Source organism: Leptonychotes weddellii, chromosome X (genome assembly GCF_054177405.1).
Source record: "Leptonychotes weddellii isolate Sample4059 chromosome X, ASM5417740v2, whole genome shotgun sequence".
NCBI classification, from domain to species: Eukaryota; Metazoa; Chordata; class Mammalia; order Carnivora; family Phocidae; genus Leptonychotes; species Leptonychotes weddellii.
In genome coordinates, this window is record NC_138385.1 from 32,275,732 (window position 1) to 32,299,274 (window position 23,543).

General features: G+C 46.0%; 1 protein-coding gene across 11 annotated transcripts in view; it reads left to right on the top strand.

Moving 5' to 3' along the window:
• The window catches only part of CHRDL1 (chordin like 1), a 120,452-nt gene that overhangs the window by 55,255 nt on the left and 41,654 nt on the right, over positions 1-23,543 (top strand). For 7 of the 11 annotated variants that reach the window (XM_081808405.1, XM_081808409.1, XM_081808407.1 and 4 more), the window contains exons 5-6: positions 18,995-19,140; positions 20,977-21,070. The exons of 1 other annotated variant lie outside the window; for it this stretch is intronic. In XM_081808405.1, coding sequence (XP_081664531.1) covers positions 18,995-19,140; positions 20,977-21,070 — 240 coding nt within the window. The remainder of the gene's footprint in view (positions 1-18,994; positions 19,141-20,976; positions 21,071-23,543) is intronic. 3 more of the 11 variants (XM_081808406.1, XM_081808408.1, XM_081808402.1) reach the window with 1 other exon arrangement.

Below are 23,543 nucleotides of genomic sequence, written 5' to 3' on the forward strand. Positions count from 1 at the left end.
GTTGCATCCAAGGATTGATTGCCACTGGGCAGCAGGCCGGAGAACAGTTGGACTCCCCATGACTCGGGGTTTGATTTCACTTGGGTTTGCTTTTAATGGGAATTTGAATCAGAGGGGAAGTTCGAAGCATATTGACTCTAGGCGGTTCCTGCCCTCAGAGCTGTGGAGGGCAGTTGTTGAGATGGAAGCGGGAGGTAAAAAGTGAATGGTAGAAAGTGATATTAATGCAATACTATAAGTTAAAGTGAAACTTACGGCCCATGGTTTTGGAGGAAAGAACGTATTCATGAGGTCAAAAGAATTAGTCAGGATAAGCTAATTGCTCTCAAATCCCAATATCTCAGTGGCTAAACACCACGGAGGCAGGAGGCTATGGGGAGGGAGGTCTCTGCTCCATGTAATCCTGACCCTTTTCAGAGTAGTGGCCTCAGCATCCTCTAGGGCCTTGGAGTCCTCCATGGGATCATCTGCGTGACCCTCAGTCTAGGGGAAAGAAAGGAGGGTTGTGAATTAGGTTTTGCAGGTCAGTCTTCAAAGACGTGTATGTCACTTCTTACCACATTCCGTTGACTAGAGTGCATTCCGATTGGCCCACCTACCTGCACACGAGGCTGTGAAATGCAGTGTAGCTGGGTTTTGGGGGCAGGGGTGGGGTGGAGAGAAAGAAAGTGGGTTTGGTGAGCACACAGCATTGTGTATACTGCTGTATACTTGTCTTAAGCAAGGGTGACTTTTCCTAGGAAGGGCTCGAGCTGCCAAGTCTCCAACTGAGCTCATTACCCACACCTTCTCGATGTTGATATGTTTGCCCCTCACAGAGCATCGTAGGCTTTGGTGGAGTGAGATACTAGCCTTGCCCTCAGAGAACTTGTATTATAAATAAAGGTAAAGGCAACACCCCCCCCCCCAGTCTCATATTTTGCATTGTACTTCACACGGCCTCGACTTGTAGGTGAAGGCAGTTATATTCTTGCTGGTACAGAGGCTTTGAATGTGTGTCCTAGTGGAAGAAAAGTAAAAAAGATGACATTCAGTGAAATGAGGATCAGTGACCTTGGGCAACTCCTTCTGAATCCTAGACTGGTCATAAATCACTCAGAAACTAAAAGGCAGGCATTAAAAGGGGAGCTTTTTGCCCTGGCTATCAGGGTACTCAATCCTTTAATGCTCACATTCAATAATTATAATAACTCTATGAGTTGATATTTCTTTTTTTTTTTAAAGATGCTTTAAATTTATTTGCGAGAGAGCGAGAGAGAGAGCACGAGCAGGGGGAGGGGCAGAGGGAGAGGGAGAAGCAGACTCCCTGCTGAGCAGGGAGCATGACTTGGGGCTCAATCCTAAGACCCCGAAATCACGACCTGAGCCGAAGGCAGACGCTTAACTAACTGAGGCACCCAGGTGCCCCTGGTTGCTATTTCTTACAGTTACTTCATGGTTCATGTTTTTTTCTATTTCAGTTTTTTAACTACTTCATGGTATATGCCTTTTCTTGTAGAAAGAAAGAGGTAAAGGTATTTTTTCCTCATTTTATTTAATGCTGAGTTTGAAGATTAATATTTGTGAGGGAGATTTTCGGTGTATATCGCGGCCTCAGAGAAGTTGATATTACATGGCGGTTTTGGAGAAGAACCTCAGGTCAAAGAAAGGCTCAACTCTCTAAGCCAAAGGAGGACATCACTCCTTCGAGGGCAGCTAGAGCTCTTGTGTCCGACCCACAGCTCTTGGTCAGAATGGAGAGAGCCCTTTCAAGTTCCTTTTCTCCCTGGCTTTATATTGAATACTTATGGGTCAGATCATTCGTTTTTATAATTTCCTCTAGTCCAGAGTTTCACAACCTCTTTGGGGGCCAGGGAATTCTTTGTTGTCAATCACCGTCCTGTGCACTGGAGGATGGTTAGCGGCATCCCTGGCCTCTACCCACTAGAAGCCAGTAGTGCCCTCCCCTACTTGTGACAGCAAAAAAATGTCTCCAGACACTGCCAGATGCCCTCTGGGGGAAACACTGCCCTCGGCTGAGAATCATTGCTGTAGTCTGAAAGTATTTGTGATCTTGCACGGGTACCCTCACTTCCCCCAGGATCCTGGTCTTTAATGAAAGGTATTTTGCCATCTCTCATAGAGAGGGCAGTGGGAGACAAAGGTTAGGGGTGGCAGGGAGCACAGTTCTAAGATTGCCTGCATTTCTGCTCCCACAGGGCAGAGATTGAGGCAGTGTGGAACGAACATCACATGCATATGTCCAGAACTGGGAAGAAAAAAAGCCTTCTCAATCCTCATGAACCTGTGAGAAGCTGACTCCATTTCTAGGGTATTACCGAAAGTTCGGAAGAAGTTGGGTTCTAGAACCCAAAGCCCTAAAGCAGTGCCTCTCCAACTTTAACATGCCTGCGAATCACTGGGACGCTTGTTGAAACACAAATGCGGAGTTGGTAGGGCTGGGTGGGGGTCTGAGATTCTGCATTTCTAACCGGCTCTCCGGTGACCCTAATGCTGCTGGTCCCCCTACCGCACTTTGAGTAGAGGGTGGGTGACCTGTGAGAAGCAGAGCTGGCCACCGATGCCATTTTCCGGTCCTGTAGAGGGAACTGTTCTGTTCCCAGATTTTTTCATTGGCCGGGTAACTAAGAAGGTAATCAGTCTGCAGTTTTTAAAGGTCCCCTCTTTCTACCACTCTTAAGAAAGCACAGCCCAGGTTTGTAGCCTCGCCCTCCCACTTCGGCACACCGGCCCTGACCCTTTGAGGTTCATAGGAGGTGAGGTGGTTATGGGCTTCCTTTCCATCCTCATATTCGATCCTCCTCTGTGCCAGAGAGAGAGAGAGAGAGAGAGTGAGCTCCAGCACGAGCGAGGCAGGGGGTTCTTTTCAAAGAGGGGAACTTCGGAAAAGCAATTCGAGTGTCAGACAGAATTTTGTGTGGGTGGCTATTTTAGCCAAGCTGTGCTTTCAGATAATGCAGTGTTGATCTGGAGAGCAATAGAGTGCAGCCCCACTTCCGGGACCAGACACCACCTTGCTTCCGGTTCCAGTTCAATCACTTCCTTACTTTAGCGTTCTCACCTGTAAAGGGAGATAATGGCAACTCCTACCTCCTGGCGTGGCATTTGGGAGAACAGAGCTAATGCACATGAACATGTACAGTTCTGAACACGGAGCCCCCTCAGTGGAAGCACAAGTCAGTAAATTCTAGTTGCTAATGATATTGATGCTGTCGCTGTCGTTATCGGAACCATGGCTGGCAGATCCTTTTCTGCCTCTGAAGTGTCTGCACATATCACACTCCCATCGGTGACACCTGTCGTGACTGCTCAGTGGTTCCCAAGTTGGGCTGGGCCAGGGTGTGAACTTTGAAACCGCTCCCACCAGAGACCCTGGTCCTCTTGAGAATGAAGGGACTCCCTGCTCCCCCTTTTGAGAATCACTGGCCCAAAGCAATGATAGAACCTCATATTAGATTTCCAGTCCTGGTAAATCCAAAGATGGCAGCAAACCTTCTCTACTTGCTTAATCTCTGACCCTCTTCAACCACCATTACTTCACTTCACTCTAAATCACTTCACTCTAAAATGGGGAGGCAGCAGCCATCCCATGGGCATCTGGCTGTCAAAAGAAGAATTCCAGTATCCAACTGGAAATTTGCAAGGATCTTTGACATTTCTTGACTATTCACGCCTCCATTTCCTGAGGAAGGGTCGCCATCCCATGGCAAGTAGGGGTGCAGTTCTCTTGAATCTGGGTTCCCTAAACACTTCCTTTTCATTCTCCATATTGTATGCTCTTACCTATGTTACCCTTGGCCCAGCAGGGACTTTGGCTTCCATACTTAAGGGGTCTCCTATGAGGGGGAAACAGGATAGTCTCTCTCTTTTCCTCTGGTACTTCCATGACAAGGCAGATGAACTGCCTCTTTTGGTCTCCAGGAAGAGGTGGACTGACTTTTCCTCACAGCACTCTGACTTGCTTCAGCAGCCTGGAACCTTCGTCTGCCACCACCTTCCCTCAGCCTCTGCCAATGGCCTCCAGGGACCGCTTTCTGAAGCCTGCCACTAACACTTTTCCGAATACAACAAAACGCGTGTTTGGGGATACGTTTTCTCAGTTAATCCTCAAGTACTGAATGCCTCTTTTCTTCCTTGAGTATGTAATATGGTAACAATGGGTTCTTTCTCTAGCCTCCTGACAGGTCCTGCCTCCCACCCCACAGTCTCTCCTCCAGTCATCCTAGACCGGCCTCTCAGAAATATTCATCTCACCAAATAACTTCATTGCTGAAATCACTTCACTGGCTTCTTCTCCTCTACAGGAAAAATCCAAACTCCTGAGCTTCACTTCTTTCCTCCCTGGTGCCTGATGTCACTGGGTCGTTGTTGCGAGTGCCAAACTGTATGGTTTAAGTCAACAGTATTTCGTTAGGGCATGTTTTCTCTTGTTTTACAGGACTCACTAATGAAAGAAGGAAAGGAAAGGAAAAGAAAAAGAAAAGGCTCAGGAAATGTTACACAGCTACCTAGGGAGAAACACGTTAGGTCTTAGCAGAAGGTTGAGTGACTGAGGGTGGGAGCAGGGGCCTGAATTCAGTGGTGTCTGGTGTCCACGAGATGGCAGATATCCAGAGCCTCAAAATAACTAGTTATGAGTCTTCCCAGGATGTTCATAACTATTCCATCGATGAAAAAAAGAAGGTACAGTGTTTCAGTAAAATCAGTCAGAGAAAATGTGGGGTTGTAGCGAAACGATCCTTTACTGTGGCACTTTGGGTATCCGTTAACATGCTGGAAGGGATATTGTGAGCCTAGACTATGGATCTTCTCCCAACTTCATTTGAAGCACAGAATTTTGTTTGCACAGAGCATCTTGCGGACTAGTAGTGCTCTGCAGAGCGGACTTGGGAAATGCTGGTGTAGGCAATACAAAGGAATGCTTGACTACACTCCCCACTGTCTCAGCCAGATGCCTCACATTGTTTCTGTAAATGCTGTTTGAGGGTAGTGACTAATTTGTCCATTTCAAAGGGTCATTGACCTTCAAAAAAAACCCCAAAAAACAAAAAACAAAACCTAATTCCCAAAGGATTAGAACTAACGGAGTAATAGTAGAACTCATTCTTAATTTATTTAGGGAAAAGAGGGGGACAGCAGTGAGTGACATGTTTCCACAAAACCTGTCATTAACAATTCGGTGTCATGCAGAAGAGTTGATTTCACGTTCCCATTTCTACACCATTGGGTAATTAGAAAAAATTTTAAAAATCCATAGAAGAGTAGCGTAGGAATAAGAGCAACCTATCAGAGCCACTGAAGAAGGGGGTTCTTGTTGGGATACATAATTCAAGTTCAGATGAAGACTTGGGATTTGGGACTTGGCCCCTGAAAACGGGATTTGTTTGATCTTTTCCCCAGTTGTTGGACTGGATTTTAGTGGGCTTCTCTCGCCCTTACGTTTTGTGGCTCTAGGTAAAATTAAGTCTGAGTCCTTGCTTTGGCACTACTTAACAGGGTCCCCTTGGCAACTCTGGGCCCCATCAGCATCTGTTGAGAGAGGAGGCCATTTCTACTTTCTTCATGGTGATATACATGGGAAACTCTAGAAGGCTTATGTAAATGAGACTGGAATGGTCCATGAGCTGAATAATAGAGCTGATGATAAAGCTGTTCAGTAAAGTGGAAGAAGACATTTTGACAGTACAGAACATAGAGGTTCCCTCTAAAGATTGGATTATGGAAAGCTTTCTGTAGCACACAGAAAGCTGAAAATGAGCATGTGGGGCCCTAGAACCCTAGAACCTGGACCGCATTGCCAGCAGAGTTCCCATGCTACTAAAGTGAAACCCACAGGCTCTTCCCTTTATCTTAAACTAGCGGACGCACCTCTTTGGGGTCAGGGAACATTTTGAGAAGCTGATGGAACCCATGGACCCTCTTCTTGGTAGAATGCACATACCCCCATACATTCGAAATTCTGCATCTCCCTTCAGAATCCCTTTCAAGAGTCATGCTTCTAGCTCTCCAGCTCTCTGGGACTTAAATGAAGAACAACCTTGCCCCTGGTTGGGCACATATTATGTCTTAATGGAATTAATAATAGGCTCACAGCCTGTGAGCTTATATTACAATGTGAATGTGTGTTCCTCTGTTCCAGGGCTGGAGCCAGCAGAAGATGGAGAAGTCAAGACATAAGTCTTGCCTCCTTTGTCCTTACTGACCACTTAGCAAACAGTACACTTGTTGTCAGGTGTTAGACTGTAGGGTATAGACAAACAGACCATTAGAGCTGGTACAGGAAATCAGAATGTGTGGAATGGACAGTGAGGGCTGGATAAAATATGAAGAAGCAAAGGGTAGTCTGTGGGGGTGGTTGGGTCTACCGTGAGCCAGCTCAGAGTTGCCATGGAACACAGTGGGGCCAAGGACCGGCTGGTCTGAAGTAGAGCATTCTTGAGCCAAGGGGATGGATCTTTGCGATGTGCTTCATTACCCTGGCTGGGTCATGCCATGAGGCTGCTCCCCACCTAGAGCTTCAAGCCTTGGACGCTTGCCCACAGGCAGGTGACTGACACCACAAGGCTAGAATTGCTATCTGAAAGGCACCAAATCACACACCAAGATGCCTTTTCGGAGTTGGCTGAACCATTCATTATGAGATGTAGTAAGCTCTGGACCCTGGACCATGGGAGCAGACTCAGGGAAAATTCTCTTTTTGCCTTCAGATGGAATGCACTTGGTAAGCTGGAGATAATCCGAATCGACGGACTATGTTGGGTATAGCTTCTTGTCTCCCCGAACCTTTTCAAAAAAATGTAATCTTGTGCATTCTCACTACATCCCTGTGCAGTAGAAGCAAATGAAATGATTGCCCCCGACAAATATTGACACCTACTCACAAATGCAAGCAAGTTCTTTCGATACCGAGGCCCAGAGATGCAGACTGAATGGAGCAAGTCAGTGGTACCAGCCAGCCAAGAAGGCCTGTGCCCCCCCTTCCCCGCCCCCGCCCCCACCCCCACCCCCAGATCTGGTGCCCAGGCTGCCAGCAGTGCTTGCTGCAGAGAGACGTGGTCCTCTCTGGCTCAAACCCTCTCCTCAAGCCATCTTTCCCGGCATCTGTCTGACAAGAGGGCATATCCAGGCACGGTCAGCTACTGACTGCCAACAGCTGAAACATTAAGGGAAGTGGGATGAAATACAGCCCACAGATGGGTTCCGGGTGAGGAGGAAAGAAGCGGGATTATACCAGGGTGTGAGCTTTCAGCACTTTCTTCCACTCTGCTCTCCAGCCGGACCGGCAGATGACAGTTTCCTCTCACTCGGCACCTTCTTGCTTGGGACAGAGTGTTGTGTCTGTGTGTTGAGCTGCAGAGTGATCTCCTGAATCTGCTGCAAGAATTTCCTGGCCTGGGCCCCCACTGGGGGGGGGGGGGCGCGGGGGGTTGGGCCGGGGGTACGAGTAGGGAGGCCACTAGTCTTGCCGAAGGTGTGGGCCTGAACTCAGTCTTCTTGAAGATTCCGAGCGGGGAAATCCTCCCTGCCATTGGCCCCCTCCTTTCGCTCGGCTGTCTGGCAGACCTCCCCCGTCTCCCAGGGTGGGTACCCTGTGGCATGGCCATGGAACACCAGACAAAACTATGACTTGGGATTGACCTCCCCATCCTACTCCACCCCACCCCCACCCCTTTGTGGGTTCTCCTTTTCTATTGCATTTACCTTTCCTTCTTTGCCTGCCTCCCTGTCACCTCACACAGCACCTTCTATTTGCCCAGGCCCCGTCCCACTCCGATACTCAGCCCCCGGGGTCCGTGTTGTAGGATGTTTAGTGGCTTTGTTTTATTGGTAACAGCTTTATTGAGATATAATTCACATACCATTTACGCTCAAAGTGTACGGTTTAGTTGGGTTTAGTGTCGTCACAAGCTACTACGACCATCGCCACTGTCCACTTCCAGAGGATTTTCCTCATCCCCCAAAAGAAGCCTCATACCCACTGGCAGTCACCCCCCATCCTCCCCTCCCCACAGCTCCTGGCATCCACTGATCTACTTTCTGTCTCTATAGATTTGCCTATTCTGGCCATTTCATGAAGTGGGAACATACATTATGTGGCCGGCTTTATTGCTCAGTCTAATGTTTTCAAGGGTGATCTATTCTAACTGAATAATATCGCACTGTTACGAATATACCGATCCTTTTATCCATTGATGGACACTTGGATTGTTCTCACCTTTTGGCCATTGTGAATAATGCTGCTGTGAAGATTCACGTACCAAATCGGTTTGAGTCCCAGCTTTGACTCCTCTTGGGTACATGCCCAACAGTGGAATTATTGGTTCAGGTGGTAACTTTATATTGAACTTGGTGGAACTGCCCAGACTGTTTTCCATTTTACACCATTTTACATTTTTACACTCCCACCAGCCGTGGATGAGGCTTCCATTTTCTCCACATCCTCACCAACACTTGGTGTTATTATTATTTTTTTTTTATGATAGCCATCCTTGGTGGGTGCAGAGTGGTGGCACACTGTGGTTTTTTTGTTTCCCGCCCCGAGGCCTTGCTCTTCACTGGGGGACTCCTTTCCAGTCTTCGATACTCTCTGGTGTGAATTCATTAAACCTCTGGGAAAGGTAAAGCCCTTTTCTAACTAATGCTTGAACCTGGGGCCATGTCAGACACTCGGGTGGAGCAAAGAGGAAGAGAGTTTAGGGACAGAAGTGGACTTGCCACCTTTGGAAGCTCTGCTGTAGCGGGAAGGGTCTGCGCCACCAGTCAGCCCAGAGCAGGGTCATAAAAGGATGCCTGGTGAATGTGATGGCTCAGAGGTGACTTTCTAGTCACCACTCAGAATCTGGCCATTTTTGAGAAGTTCTACAGGGCAGTGGAAAACAGTTGTCTTAGCTTGGGTCACTGGAACAAAAATAGCAGAGATTGCGTGGCTTCAACAACAAACATTTAGTTCTCACAGTTCTGGTGGCTGGGAAGTCCAAGATCAAAGTGCCAAGGCAGATGTGTCTGGTGAGACACCACTTGTTGGCTTACAGCCAGCCACCTTCATGCTATTCCCTCACATGCTGAGAACAGAGATCATCTCCTTCCTGTCTCTCCTGATAAGGGCATTAATCCCATTCAGGAGGGCTCTGCCATCTTGACCTAATCCCCTTCCAAAGGCCTCACCTCCTTTTTTGTCTTCTCTTCCAAGTTCGTATTTAAATTCCAGTTAGTTAGCATACAGTGCAATATTAGCTTCACGTATACAATTTAGTGATTCAGCACTTCCCTGCAATACCTGGTGCTCATCACAACAAGTGCCCTCCTTCATCCCCAATACCTGTTTCCCCCTTCCCCCCACCCTCCCCTCTGGTAACCATCAGCGTGTTCCCTGTAGTTAAGACTCTGTTTCTTTTTTTTTTAATTTAATTTTATTATGTTATGTTAGTCACCATACAGTACAACATTAGTTTTTGATGTAGTGTTCCACGATTCATTGTTTGCGTATAACACCCAGTGCTCCATGAAATACGTGCCCTCCTTAGTACCCATCACCGGGCTAACCCATCCTCCCACCCCCCTCCCCTCTAGAACCCTCAGTTTGTTTCCAAGAGTCCGTAGTCTCTCATGGTTCGTAAGACTCTGTTTCTTGGTTTGCCTCTCTTACTCTTTTTTTTCCTCTATGCTCCTTTGTTTTGTTTCTGAAATTCCACATTGGAATGAAATCATATGATATTTGTCTCTGACTGATTTCACTTAGCATAATATTCTCTAGCTCCATGCACGTTGTTGCAAATGGCAAGATTTTGTTCATTTTGATGGTTGAGTAATATTCCATTGTATACATGTACCACTTTTTTACCCATTCATCAGTCAAAGGACATTGGGGTTCTTTCCATAGTTTGGCTATTGTGGACATTGCTGCTATAAACATCGGGGTGCATGTGTCCCTTTGAATCTGTATTTTCATATCCTTTGGGTAAATACCTAGTAGTGCAATTGTTAGATCATAGGGTAGTTCTAGTTTTAACTTTTTGAGGAACCTCCATACTGTTTTCCAGAGTGGCTGCACCAGTTTGCATTCCCACCAACAGTGTAGGAGGGTTCCCCTTTCTCCACATCTTCGCCAACATCTGTTGTTTCCTGTGTTGTTCATTTTAGGCATTCTGACCAGTGTGAGGTAATTATCTCATTGTAGTTTTGATTTGTATTTCCCTGATGATGAGTGATATTGAGCATCTTTTCATGTGTCTGTTAGCCATCTGTATGTCTTCTTTTTTTAAAGATTTTATTTATTTGAGGGGCACCTGGGTGGCTCAGTCGTTGGGCGTCTGTCTTCTGCTCGGGTCATGATCCTGGGGTCCTGGGATCAAGTCCTGCATTGGGCTCCCTCTTCAGCAGGAAGCCTGCTTCTCCTTCTCCCACTCCCCCTGCTTGTGTTCCCTCTCTCACTGTTTCTCTCTATGTCAAATAAATAAATAAATCATCTTTAAAAAAAGATTTTATTTATTTGAGAGAGAGAGTGAGCACACATGAGCAGGGGGAGGGGCAGAGGAAGAGGAAGAAGCAGACTCCCCGCTGACCAGAGAGCCCGACGTGGGGGCTCCTGAGCCAAAGGCAGACACTTAACCAACTGAGCCACCCAGGCACCCCATCTTCTTTTTTTTTAAGATTTTATTTATTTATTTGGGGGGTAGAGAGCGCAAGCAGGGTGAGGGGCAGAGGGAGAGGGAGAGAGAGAATCTCAGGCAGACTCCATGCTGAGCACAGAGCCTAATGTGGGGCTCAGTCTCACGACCCTAAGATAATGACCTGAGTCAAGATCAAGAGTTGGAAGCTTAACCGACTGAGCCATGCAGGCGCCCTCTTCTTTGGAAGAATCTCTATTCATGTCTTCTGCAAAGGCCCTACCTCCTACTACCATCCTATTGGAGATTAGGTTTTTAACATATGAATCTGTGGGGCTGGGAGGACACAAACATTCAGTCTAATGCAGGCACCCGCCATAAAGATTAGGCAGCCCCACATCTCTTACCTTAGCAACCTACTTCCTGCCTTCCAGAAATCCTGTCTTTTATAGCTAATAGTAATATAACAATAGCAGCATTTAGTAAACACTAATACGCACCCAGTCCTGTGGCAAGGACATTATGCATCTCATCTTGTTGGTTCCTCACAACAACCTATGAGGTAGGTCCTGTATCAGCTCCATTTTATAGATGGAGGAACCGAGGCTCAGTAAGGTGAAGTGATTTGCTCAGCTAATACGTGATAACTAATTAATAGTGGAGCTGGAATTTGGGCCCAAATGGGAAACTCAGACGTCAGGCCTCTCCTCCCAGTAGGACAGATCTTGGAGGCTATATTTTCAGTCATCTCCCCCACATAAGCCCTAAGTTCTGGAAGGTTTCATACCCCTTGCCTCATGCTCTACAGCTTCATTATGGATAAAGCATCAGGGGCCCATGTAACAATTTCATTATCTACAAAAATAACCTGGTTTTTTTTTTTGTTTTTAAAGATTTTATTTATTTATTTGAGAGAGAGAGACTGAGAGAGAGAGAGCATGAGAAGGGGGAGGGTCGGGAGGGTCAGAGGGAGAAGCAGACTCCCCGCTGAGCAGGGAGCCCAATGCGGGAGTCGATCCAGGGACTCCAGGATCATGACCTGAGCCGAAGGCAGTCGCTTAACCAACTGAGCCACCCAGGCGCCCCAGAAAATAACCTGTTTTCAAACGTTGTCTTCCATTAGCACCTTGGTATGAAATAATGAGATGAGTCCCAAGCCTACCTACCAAGACCTCAAGGTGGTGGGCCAGAGAAGAGTTCAGTTTTTATGGAGGACAGTTTGGGGAAGATCTGGAAATCTTAGGTCTCTGCTCCATGAAAGCAGGTACAGTTAAGTCACCACTTAGAGAGGCCCAGGGCAAAGAGAGGCAAGAGGGGTTGGAGCACTGAAAGGAAGAAATCTAAATGGTAGGCATCCCTTGTGTGGCTGCTGGACCCATTTGAAGCAGTACCTTTGCTCTTAGTGAGCCTCCCAGAGAAAAACTCACCTGAACCCACATGGCCTCGGAAGCTGAGCACTATTCCTTTTTGGAAGGGGACTAGACACAGCCACTGTTTAGGATGCATTCATTCTGCAGGATTTTTTGCATCCTCGCTTTGTGCAGCACCCAGCCGTCCCTCCCTCCGCTACAGCAGCATTCCTTGGAGGAGCATACGTGGTTTCCCACGAGCACCCTTAGTCGTCTGCTTTCTTCCCATCTGGGCCAAGGCCGAAAAACCGGCCTCAGTTTACACACTTTAAAACAATTTGTTTTAGAAAGCACTGTACCAGCTCCCACTTTCCGCAGAGCTGTTGAATAGAGTCAGGAGGAGAGAACGATCTCGTTGCGGTCGGACTGGGAACACAAGAGTCCTAGCTAGGATCTGTCCCACGAGTAGGAGTGGAGAGCTGTGACCAGCTTGGTAGGATTGATTTTCTATGGTTGGAAGGGGCCTGAAATAGTCACCTAGTCTAGCCTTTGGCCTTCAAGTAAAATTTTTTTTTCCAACAGAAACTCTTCAAACTGAATTTTGGAATGAGAAATACAGTTAAGGATTACACTCTGGTGTCTAACCTGCATTGTTCATGATGCAGGTGACATTTCTTCCCGTTTGACATAGTTTGGCAATTGGCGATAATCTGACCTCCCTCCCAACCTCAACCTCTTTACAAGCTATCTAAATATGTTAACAATTAACATCTTTCAATGCCAGCCCCTCCAACGAGAGCAGGATTCTCCTTGAGGTCAGGGGCATGTCTTATTTACCTCTGTAGCCCTAACCTAGCATGGTACCAACTATTTTCAAGGTAGGCTTGAGGACCTGTTTGTGCTGGGTATAGTCAAAGATCCCCATAAGTAGATGTTGAATGAAGAAGGGAAAAAAAAAAAGGGAAATAATCTCTTAACTGTCTTTATCCCCAGAACACCTACCATACACATAAGCACAAAGCAATCACCATTTAATTAACTGTCCAGTTATCCATGGAAACAAGGAGGTCCCTCTATGCTCTTCTGTGGGCCTCCTTTCTATACCAACACGACTTACCATTTACTGTGCACATTGTTATGTACCGGATACTTGGGGGCTTTTTAAAATAAATGCTCTCTAAGCCTCACAGCCATGTAAGGTAGATGACATACTCATGTTGAAGATGAGGAAACCAAGGTGCAAAGAGATCAAGTAGCCTTCCCGAGGTCACGGGTCAAAGACGTGTCAGAGCTGGGATTTGTACATAATGTTCGCAGGCCCCAGAGACCAGGCTCGATTCTTTTTGTTTGCATCGATCTGAGACGGAGCTGAAAACACTGCCTACAAGCAGCACCCTATCTCAGGACTTCCTTCCTTGCCCTTTGGCCTTTTCCTTCTCGTGTTTCTGAGATCTAGGGTCAAACCCTTTGGACGATACAGTTCTGTGTTGGGGGTGTGTGTGTGTGTGTGTGTGTGTGTGTGTGTGTGTGTGTGTGTGTGTATCTCATTGTAATTACAGGGAAGACAACTTCTTACTTCAAGCCTGCTATCTTCATCTCTAAATCCCCTCTCTACCACACCTCCAGCCTGGTCTGCAGATGTGCTGGGACCACAGCAGTAGAATGACAGACAGCCAGACTGGAAACATTAGCACCAGGCTCGGCCATCGAGTCAAGCAGGAACCCGAGTAACAGTAGCGATGGGCAAGAGAAGGGAGGGACTTGGAGTCCAGGAGATTGGCAGCTGATCCCTGGGAGCTCTGGAGAGGTTTGCATTTCTCTCATAAACACTGGGAGCTGATTTGTCTCCTGACATACAAGCAGCCTTTCTGACTTGCCAAGAAGTGGCCCGCTAAGAAAATAGAAATTTGAGGGTAGGGAGAGTAGAGAAGTCAGCAGCCAGCATGAGGACTTTGGGTTCTGGAGGGTGGGAAGAAGGCCAGTGCCAGGAGGGGAGAGAATGGTGTACCAAAGGAAGTGGGATAGGACCACAGACTTCTTGGTAAAATTTGCCAGTTTCTCTGAAGAGCAAAAAACAAAGCATAACAAACTTGTGGCAAAATTATTCATACTGAGATGTTCTGGACAATGTGTAACCTCTCACAGAAATACTGGGGTTATAAAATCTGATTGCAAAAGGGCAACCATTTACCCCAAAGAAATGGACTTCTAGTGATGGCATTTTAGGCACCAGTGAGATGAAAGGAAGGGAGAGAGATTGAGGATAGGGGAGTGTTTTTCCCAGCTCCCCAGAAGTCATAGTTCTGCTACATGGGAGACCATCCCTAATGGGGGTGTGGGGAGCATGGAAGGAACAGTTTCTTTCCCAGCACAACTGGAGTCACGTGGCTTCGCACTTGTCTGCTGACCCCACGATGTCCTTGTCCCACTCCTCCTCAGAGTAGGATTCCCCTGAGGGGCCCTGAGGCCAGCTTTGCTTTGGACTGATTTTCTGCCAGTGTTCAGCCAGGAATACCAAATGTGTTCCAAGGATAGTTGGTTAGAAGCCCAGCCACCTTGGAAAATCTAGGAAGGGAGATCGTAGAGTACCAGGTGGTCTTCCTTGCTTCTGTGGCGCCCTGCATGCTGTGTTGGCCTTCTAAAGATGCAAGAGGAGATTTGAGTCCCATGTCCCATTTTTTTAATGAAGCAAATACCCATTTTTATTTGATAAAACTGCAGATTACAAGTCACTTCTCCAACTTATTTATTTCTTATTTATTTCTGAGAGTGTGCATTCTTTACTTTGCGTTATAAATTAGGACTGTAAGGACCTTGTTGTTCCACTTTACTGTGCAGCTAACATTTGTGTCCATGCCCATTTAATTAATTTATTATGATGATGATTTGGGGTTTTTATCCACTAAGTTTGGGGGTGTCTTTTTTCATATATATATTTTTTATTTTAATTCCAGTGTAGTTAATATACAGTGCTGTATTAGTTTCAGGTGTACAATATAGTGATTCAACACTTCCACACATCCCATTCTTAGATAGAAAAATTGGGGCCCAGAAGGAAAAGTGGCTTGTGCAAGGTTATGGAGAGTGGGTACCCAAGCTGGGATTTTTGACTCCATGATCCTACCTCCCAGTTTAAAAAACACTTCTTTTCTTTAGTACAAATTGTATATGTCTAAGATGTACAACATGCTGATTTGATATACATATGTATATGTATTGAAATGATTACTAGAGTCAAGCTAATTAGCATCATCTCTTCACATAGTTACCATTTACTTTGTGGGGAGAACACTTGAAATCTGCTCTCTTAGCAAATGTCCGGGATACAACCTAGTATTATTAATTATACTCATCATGCTGTACATGAGATCTCTAGACATATTATTCATCTTATGTAACTGCAACTTTATACCCTTTGACCAACATCTCCCCATTTCCCCCACCCCTGGGCCCTGGTAACCTCCGTTCTACTCTCTGCTTCTATAGATTTGATGTGTTTTTAGATTTCACAAAAAGTGAGACCATGCAATTTTTTTTTTTCTGTATCTGGCTTATTTCACTTAGCATAATGTCCTCCAGGTTCATCCATGTTGTTGCAAGTGGCGAGATGTTTTTTTTGAGGTTGAATAATATTCCGTTGTATATATGTACCACAGTTTCTTTATCAGCTCATTGACTGACTGACACTTAGGCTGTTTCTTTACCTTGGTTATTGTGAATAATGCTGCAATGAGCTTGGGATGCAATAAACATGGGAGCACAGATATCTCTTCCAGGTATGGATTTCCGTTTCTTTCCATCTGCCAATGTTTAACACCCACTCTGTAAAAAGAACACAAACTTCGAGACAGGAAAACTCTATTTCTGAGTTGGCTTTCCTGTTGAGTACCTGGGTGACATGGGCCAAATCTTTGGGGATATCAGTAGCCTCATTTCTGTAATTCTCTTACCACTCCGTTAGGGCTATTAAAAGAATGAAATAAGAATAAATGGAGGGCGCCTGGGTGGCTCAGTTGGTTAAGCGACTGCCTTCGGCTCAGGTCATGATCCTGGAGTCCCAGGATGGAGTCCCACATCGGGCTCCCTGCTCAGCAGGGAGTCTGCTTCTCCCTCTGACCCTCCTCCCTCTCATGCTCTCTGTCTCTCATTCTCTCTCTCTCAAATAAATAAATAAAATCTTTAAAAAAAAAAAAAAAAGAATAAATGGAAAGAAATTAAGATAAATTTATTGTGTAAAACTAGCAGTAAGCATGCTCATAATTGGTTTCTTTTTCTTTGATTCTGTTTTGTCTTTCTCTCTTTCGCGTTCTCCCTATCTCCTGTTGAGTAGATTAATAGACTCTATGCCAGGCTACTCTGAGATTGTTGCAAGAAAGACTCTCAGGGTCATGATTCCACTGGAAAACCTCACCCTGCAGTTGCTTCCCCGTTGATCCCTTGGTCAAAGGCCCATTTCAAAAATCAATCCACATTCTTCTGAGGCAAAATAATTCCAACCTTCTTTTTCTTCTTTTGGCATTCCAAAGATCTGTCAACTCCTGTAAGAGTCATGGTAGATATTCTTTTGTAGGTCATCCCAGTTTTCTTTCACCACAAAATACTGAGATTTGGTATAATTAGAGCCCAGGGGGGTGAATGGGCCTGCCCCTGTCCCTTCTCCAGTGAGTTTCACTCCTGTCTACCAGCTGCAGCTGTCTGGTTGTGTGTACTTGTGGGCAGGAGCAGGGACTTAGGGTCAACTGGTATGAGTTAAACATTCTCTAGGAGCGAAGTCTTCTTCTTTTTTTTCTTTTGTTTAAGATTTATTTAAGAAAGAGAGAGCGTCCAAGCAGGGGGAGGGGCAGAGGGAGAGGGAGAGAAAATCTCAAGCAGGCTCCCTGCTGAGTGTGGAGCCCAACGTGGGGCTTGATCTCACAAGCCTCAGATCATGACCTGAGCCGAAAGCAAGAGTCAGATGCTTAACCGACGGAGCCACCCAGGTGCCCCTAAGGCTTCTTAAGGAACTACTTTTGTATCCTGTAAGGAGTCATTAATAAGTAGTTAACACCCAAGGAGTGAGTTACTCAGAAATTGCAGCTAGATCAATTTATATAGCAAAGTATAGAATTGAGTTAGTTATGCAAATCGCTGAAGCCAAAATAAGTGTGATATCAGTTTCCTGGGTATGGTAGGCCAAAACATTCTAGAGGGACAACACAGCCTTCATGTTCCATTGGTTTAGGTTTTTAAATTAAATGGTCCCTCCCGTGTTACAGGTTTGATGTGATTAACACCCTCCTTGATAGTGGCCAGGATGGAAGATTCTAGAATCAGACATCAGTTCAGATGTTGGTGCTACTGTAGCTCACAAATTGTGCGACCTGGGACAAGACAGTTAGTTTCTTAAGCCTTAGTTTCCCCATCAGCAAAATGGGCATAACCGTGTCCATTTCAGAATGTTACTAGTAAAAGCCAATGCAATCATGTATGGAAAAGTATTCACCATTGTGCCTTGCATATCAATTAGGGCTCAGTAAATATTAGCTATTAGCTATTATTATTATTATTATTATTATTACCATTAGCCTTTATCATTTCACCTACATCCTAAGAATCATTTCATTCTGTTTTTTTTTCAAAAAGCGAAAGATTTATACGATCTGAAGAGAAACCAGAGTATCATTCTGTTTTTTTAAACAGATGTATTGAGGTATAATTAACCCATAAGATGGACTCATTTGCATTATACTTTTGCCTGATGGGAAAGAAACTATGGTCTAACTGTCTAAGCCTTCCCCTAACGAAACACACAACTCCCCTGATTTCTCTTCTTCCACTGTTCCACAAAGGGCACTTCCCAAGCCCCGTTTATATCTGGTGTGCATTTGCACATCAGTGATGAGTTTAATCTGGGAGCTTGTTCATTGTTGGGTGTGTGTGTGCGAGTACATGAGGTGTACACGCATGCATGTACACCGTGCATTTGAAGGAAGCCCAGTAAAAAGACATCTTGAGTCCATTCATTAGAGTCAACTCACCAAGTGCATTGGTGCATCGATTTCTTGCTACAGGACAGCCCTGCATTAGATGCCACAGAGAAGAGAGACTTTTAAGGACCTTAAAAAGTGATACCTACACGTGTGTACATAAGTTGACAGAAAGAAGATGGAGTTTGGGGTCATCACTTACTACATCCAGGACTTTGGAAAAGTCAACCTCAGAGGCTTGTTATCCTCAAGTGGAAAATGGAGTTAAGGATCTGCCTTACCTGGTTGATAGGGTTGTTGTGAGGCTCTCTTGTAGTAATGTATGTGAAATCTCTTCATAAATTGTTGGCTAGGTGACCGTAAGTCACAAATGGGAGTTACAGTAACATTCGAGTGCCGGATTGTGCACTTCGGAAATCACATGTCTGGAGAGGGCCAGGTTGTGGGCTGGAGCTATTAGGGAATGCTTCGTAGAGGAAAAGGGACTTTGCCAGAGCCCCCAAAATCAGACAGGACATCAGCAGGTGGAAAAGAGTGGGAGGAGAAGGATGATCTGGGTGGTGGAATTAAAAATAAGCAAAGACTTGGTGTGTCAACTATATTTCATAAAAAAAAAAAAAAAAAAAAAAAAAAGCAAGGACTCCGGAGGCCGGAATAAGCATACAAGCACACGCCAAGTGATACAAAACATGGGAGGGGGTAAAATTACCAAGGTAGTTATAATGGATGGTTCCTCTTCTGAAAGGACTCCCTCCTTCCGGGCAAGTTAACACATCATTCGCCTGGTCTCTTAGCTCCGTGGAGGCAGGAGCCCTTATCCTTCTCTGATCTCTCTCTAGTGCCCATCACAGTACCTGGCACATAGTAGGCACTCAATTAATGCTCAACAAATGCAAGAAGAGATGGATGGTCATGTCCGTTGCCATTCTTGTCTGGTTGCTTTATCAGCCACTGAATCAGGGATTATCTTTTAACTCCTTCTACATGGTACAGCCCCATCTGCTGTCGGGATTTATGAAATTCTTTGCAGTGATGCCAATACTCGGTGTGGTTTTTCTCCACCCTGTCCCAGAAGACTCCCTACCCCCGGCAAACAATAAGGTGACCAGCAAGTCGTGTGAGTACAACGGGACCACTTACCAACACGGTGAGCTGTTCGTGGCTGAAGGGCTCTTTCAGAACCGGCAACCCAATCAGTGTACCCAGTGCAGCTGTTCGGTAAGACCTGGCGTCCTAATGTCCCTGCTGGCCCTACCTCAACACCAGAGCTCCTCCTGCGTTTACACCTTTACTTGGAGCCTACACTGTAAGGTGTTTGGAAGGAAGACGAATTGCATTTATTTTTTTTAAAAGATTGAGTTATTTGAGAGAGAGAGAGAGAGCAAGCGGGGAGAGGGGCAGAGGGAGAGGGAAAGAATCTCAAGCCGACTCCCTGCTGAGCACGGAGCCCAGCACGGGGCTCGATCTCACGACCCCTGAGATCATGACCTGAGCTGAAAGCAAGAGTTGGACGCTTAACCGACTCAACCACCCAGGATGCCCCAAGACGAATTGCATTTAAATCCTAAGCCTCCCTGTCAATCCAGACTCCCTGATTTTCATGAACCCTGAACAACCCTGACCTGTGTGAAAGAAATCAGACCCAATCATATCCTGGTCTTTATTAAAGCTTTAGGATCGTTTAAATGGACAAACATGCGCTGATGGTCTTGATCTGTCCTCTTTTTTAAAACAGTCACCCCAGCAAAGCCTTCATCAGAAGGACTCAACTATCTGAAGCCTTGGGGATGCCATGAGCAGAAAATCAATCAGTGCCATCTAAGGCCAGTCAGTCCAGTTCACAAGAAAACGGGGCTATCTCTTGGCTCCCATCTCTGGTGTATTCTCCCAACCAGTTTTCCCCTGATGCCCTGCAGTGAGAACTCTCTCAGCAAAACATGGTTATTCCTCTGATGTTACTTGTCCGAAGAACTGTATATACCTTAGGAATAAAGTATATTGATTATATCTTCATTGAATTGTGCAGTGCAGAGAATGTAAGAGGTAGAACCAGAAAATGGAAGAAAATGGCTGTTTCAACTCAAGTGTGAGGGAATGAAGTTTGATGTAGGAACTTTTTTTGCCTTTAAGGGCATTAAACACTGGATTGCTGAAGGAAGTTCTAGAATCTCCTCCCTTAGGGACTTTTAGTAAAAATATGGTATCTCGGTAGTTTAGGAGAATTTGGTTGTGACCTTCCCTTCCTAATGACTTTTCAGGGACCCTTCTAGCCCCAGAATAATATGCTTCTAAGAACAAGGTTTAGGGGCACCTGGGTGGCTTAGTTGGCTAAGCATCTGCCTTTGGCTTGGGTCATGATCTCGGGCTCCTGGGATCGAGCCCCATGTCAGGGCTCCCTGCTCAGTGGGGAGTCTGCTTCCTCCTCTCCTTCTGCCCCTCCCACTGCCCGTGCTCTCTCTCTCTCTCAAATAAATGAATAAAATATTTTTTTAAAAAAGAACAAGGTTTAAGGAATGATGTTTGGAACATAGAACTTTAGGAAGTGGAAAGTATGTAAAGACAGACATAGCAGGTAAATTTGCTCCTCTCCCTTGCCTTGTGCTGAACTGAACTGTCCATTCAAATCATTTGTGTAGTTTTGTATTACCCCAGAGAACTTGTCTCCATGGTTTGGAGTGTTATAAAAGGTGGCTCTCATGCAAATCTGCATTCCCTGAAATCCCAATATCCAGCTGGGGTGTGATGGGGACCAGAGGATATAATGAACAGAAAAGAGAGGAGCAAGACCATATTTGGGGGTTTGGCAGGCCGATGGCGTCCCTTACACGGACTGCTTTTGCACCGTCTTTGACCAGGAGGTCCAAAGAGGAGGGCCAACTCTTCAGTAACATAGTCTCTGGCATGGAGAAAGAGTAAACAGGAAAAAATAAAGCATAATGTCATTTAGGAAGTGTCTAGAACTAACCTTGGGAGAACACTGAGAAGAAGAGGAATGTTTTGAGTCCCTACTCATCCCAGGTCCTCTTGACCTTCAATTCTGTTTCTCCTTCGCAGGAGGGGAATGTGTACTGCGGTCTCAAGACTTGCCCCAAGTTAACCTGTGCATTCCCAGTCTCTGTTCCGGATTCCTGTTGCCGGGTGTGCAGAGGTATGTGTCCCGTAGCCCGAGACAGAGGGGTGCTGCCGTTCTGGAGAGCAGGACTTAGAGGAGAGGGAAATGCCTGGCCAGTGTCGTAAGCAAGGGAATTTTCTATGGTGGCCTCGGTTTTTAGCCGGGGTTGGCGGGGGAGGGCAGTCCATTCACAAAAGGGAGGAAGGAAACACTGATTTTAAGGGCCACCAGCTGAAAGAGTCATGAGTTCAAGCTTCACGTTGGGCGTAGAGCTTACTTTTAAAAAAAAACTATTTGTGCTGACACATATTGTACTTACTAACGCCCGTCAGTTTTTTTTTTTTTTTTTGAGAGAGAGAGAAAGTGCAAGCATGCAAGCGGGGGGCGGGGAGGGGCAGAGGGGGAGAGAGAGAGAATCCCAGGCCGGCTCCACACTCAGCGTGGAGCCCAAGTGGGGCTCGATCTCACGACCCTGAGATCATGACCTGAGCCGAAATCAAGATTTGGCTGCTTAACCGACTGAGCCACCCAGGCGCCCCGCCAGTCTCAGTTCTAAATACTTCATCGACATGAACTCATTTACTCCCATGATGACCCTGTGTGATGAGTATGATGAGTATTCCCATTTTATGGATGATGAAACTGAGGCGGAGCGAGGTTAACAGCTTAGTCCAAGGTTACGTAGCTAGTAGTGCAGACTCCAGGCTCTCCCCCACTTCACTTTGCCCCTGAAAAGAATGGCTCCCTGTTGCCAGGAATACACATCCACCCCCTGCCCCAGACAGTGAAGGCCTCCCACACCGTAGCTTCAGCTTACCTTTCTAGGCCCACATTCTTCCATTCACACACATCAGATTCTACTCACAGTATCCCTTTGCTCTCTTGCCTTCGTGCCTTCGCTCTCCCCCCTCAAGATTTCTCCAACTGTAGTGCGCTTCAGAATCACCTGGAGAACTTTCAGAGCCTCAGACAATAATTGCAAGATTGTGATTCAGCGGCTTTGGGGTGGGGTCCCGGGATGTGCATGTGGGCAGACCCCACTGTCCACTCGGAGGCAGGTGGTCCGTAGACTCTGCTTTGAGAATCCATTCCTGAGACCACGTAGATGACGGGAGGCAGCCCCGAACAGTGGTTTCTGTTTGCGTTTAGTGCACTTCAACTGAGCATGTTAAAAGTCCGAAACCTGAAAGCAATAGAAAAGTAACAGATATCACTCTCTGATTGGTCAGAGCCTCTACTTCCAACCATACAGCAACCAACTCTGGGGTGAATGAGTGACAGCCATTTCATGATAAGGAACTGGGAGGTCAGGGGAACAAAGTGGCTGCCTAAGTAAGAACTGCACATGTACAGCAATATCTTAGAGGAGGGAACATTGCCGCTTTCTGGAAAATACTTTTCCTTCCATCTCTTGTCTGTGGAAATCCTACGGGTTTCTCAAGATACAGTTCAAACACGGCCTCCTCAGATTCTGACACAGGCAGTCCTCTGGCCGCATTACAGTAAATACCAGATGGAAGGCCTTTCTCTCTTCTCTGCCGTCCCACTGCCATCCCTCATTTCTCCACCCTGAATTCCTGCTTATCCAAAGGCCAGCCCAACTACCACCTCCTCCACGAAGCATTTTGTTTTTTTAATCCTGTAGGTTAGGAGTAAACCTTCCTCCTTTCTGAGACTCCTCCGCCCTTACCGGGTGATGCTCCTGTAACATTAATCACTGTGTTACTTTTTTTTCTTTTTTTTTAATTATGTGTACCCATGTCTTACCCTCCCTACCAATTCTGAGCTCCTTAAGGCAGGAACTATTTCTGGTTCATCTCTTCTTACCCCTCCCTGCTCTAGGTACAGAGTAGGCACTCTGAATGAACACACACTAGCTTGGAAATAACTGCCGAAATTACAGTTTGAATTAGATGCAACTAACATATATTATTGCTGTGTCTTCTGCCTCTGAATTACCGATGGACTGTGGTAGGGGTGGTGCTGGCTGAACCCAATGGGTTCACGGTCATTTCTGATCCCCAGGTGGTTTTTCCTCCCCCATTGCCCTTCAGGACACTCTAAGTAATATATTCTATATATTCTAATATACACTATAAGTAATAATTCTTCTTTTAGGAAGAAATGACCTTGGGGCGCCTGGGTCATTCAGTGGTTTAAGCGTCTGCCTTCGGCTCAGGTCATGATCCCAGGGTCCTTGGATCGAGTCCCACATCGGGCTCCCTGCTCGGCAGGGAGTCTGCTTCTCCCTCTCCCTCTCCCACTCTCCCTGCTTGTGCTCTCTCTCTCTCTGTCAAATAAATAAATAAAATCTTTTTAAAAGAAAAAAAAAAGAAAGGAAGAAATGACCTTGTTCTGAGTACCAGTGTATGCTCATCCCTTTTCATATGCTCTTTCTAGTGGTCTTCACAAGTCAGTGTGGATTTAGCCACAGCCTGATTTGGTTTGTGCTCCAAGAAGGCCCTGGATCTTTCTCTCCTGCTTTCTCACAGTGCGTGTGTCTGTACGT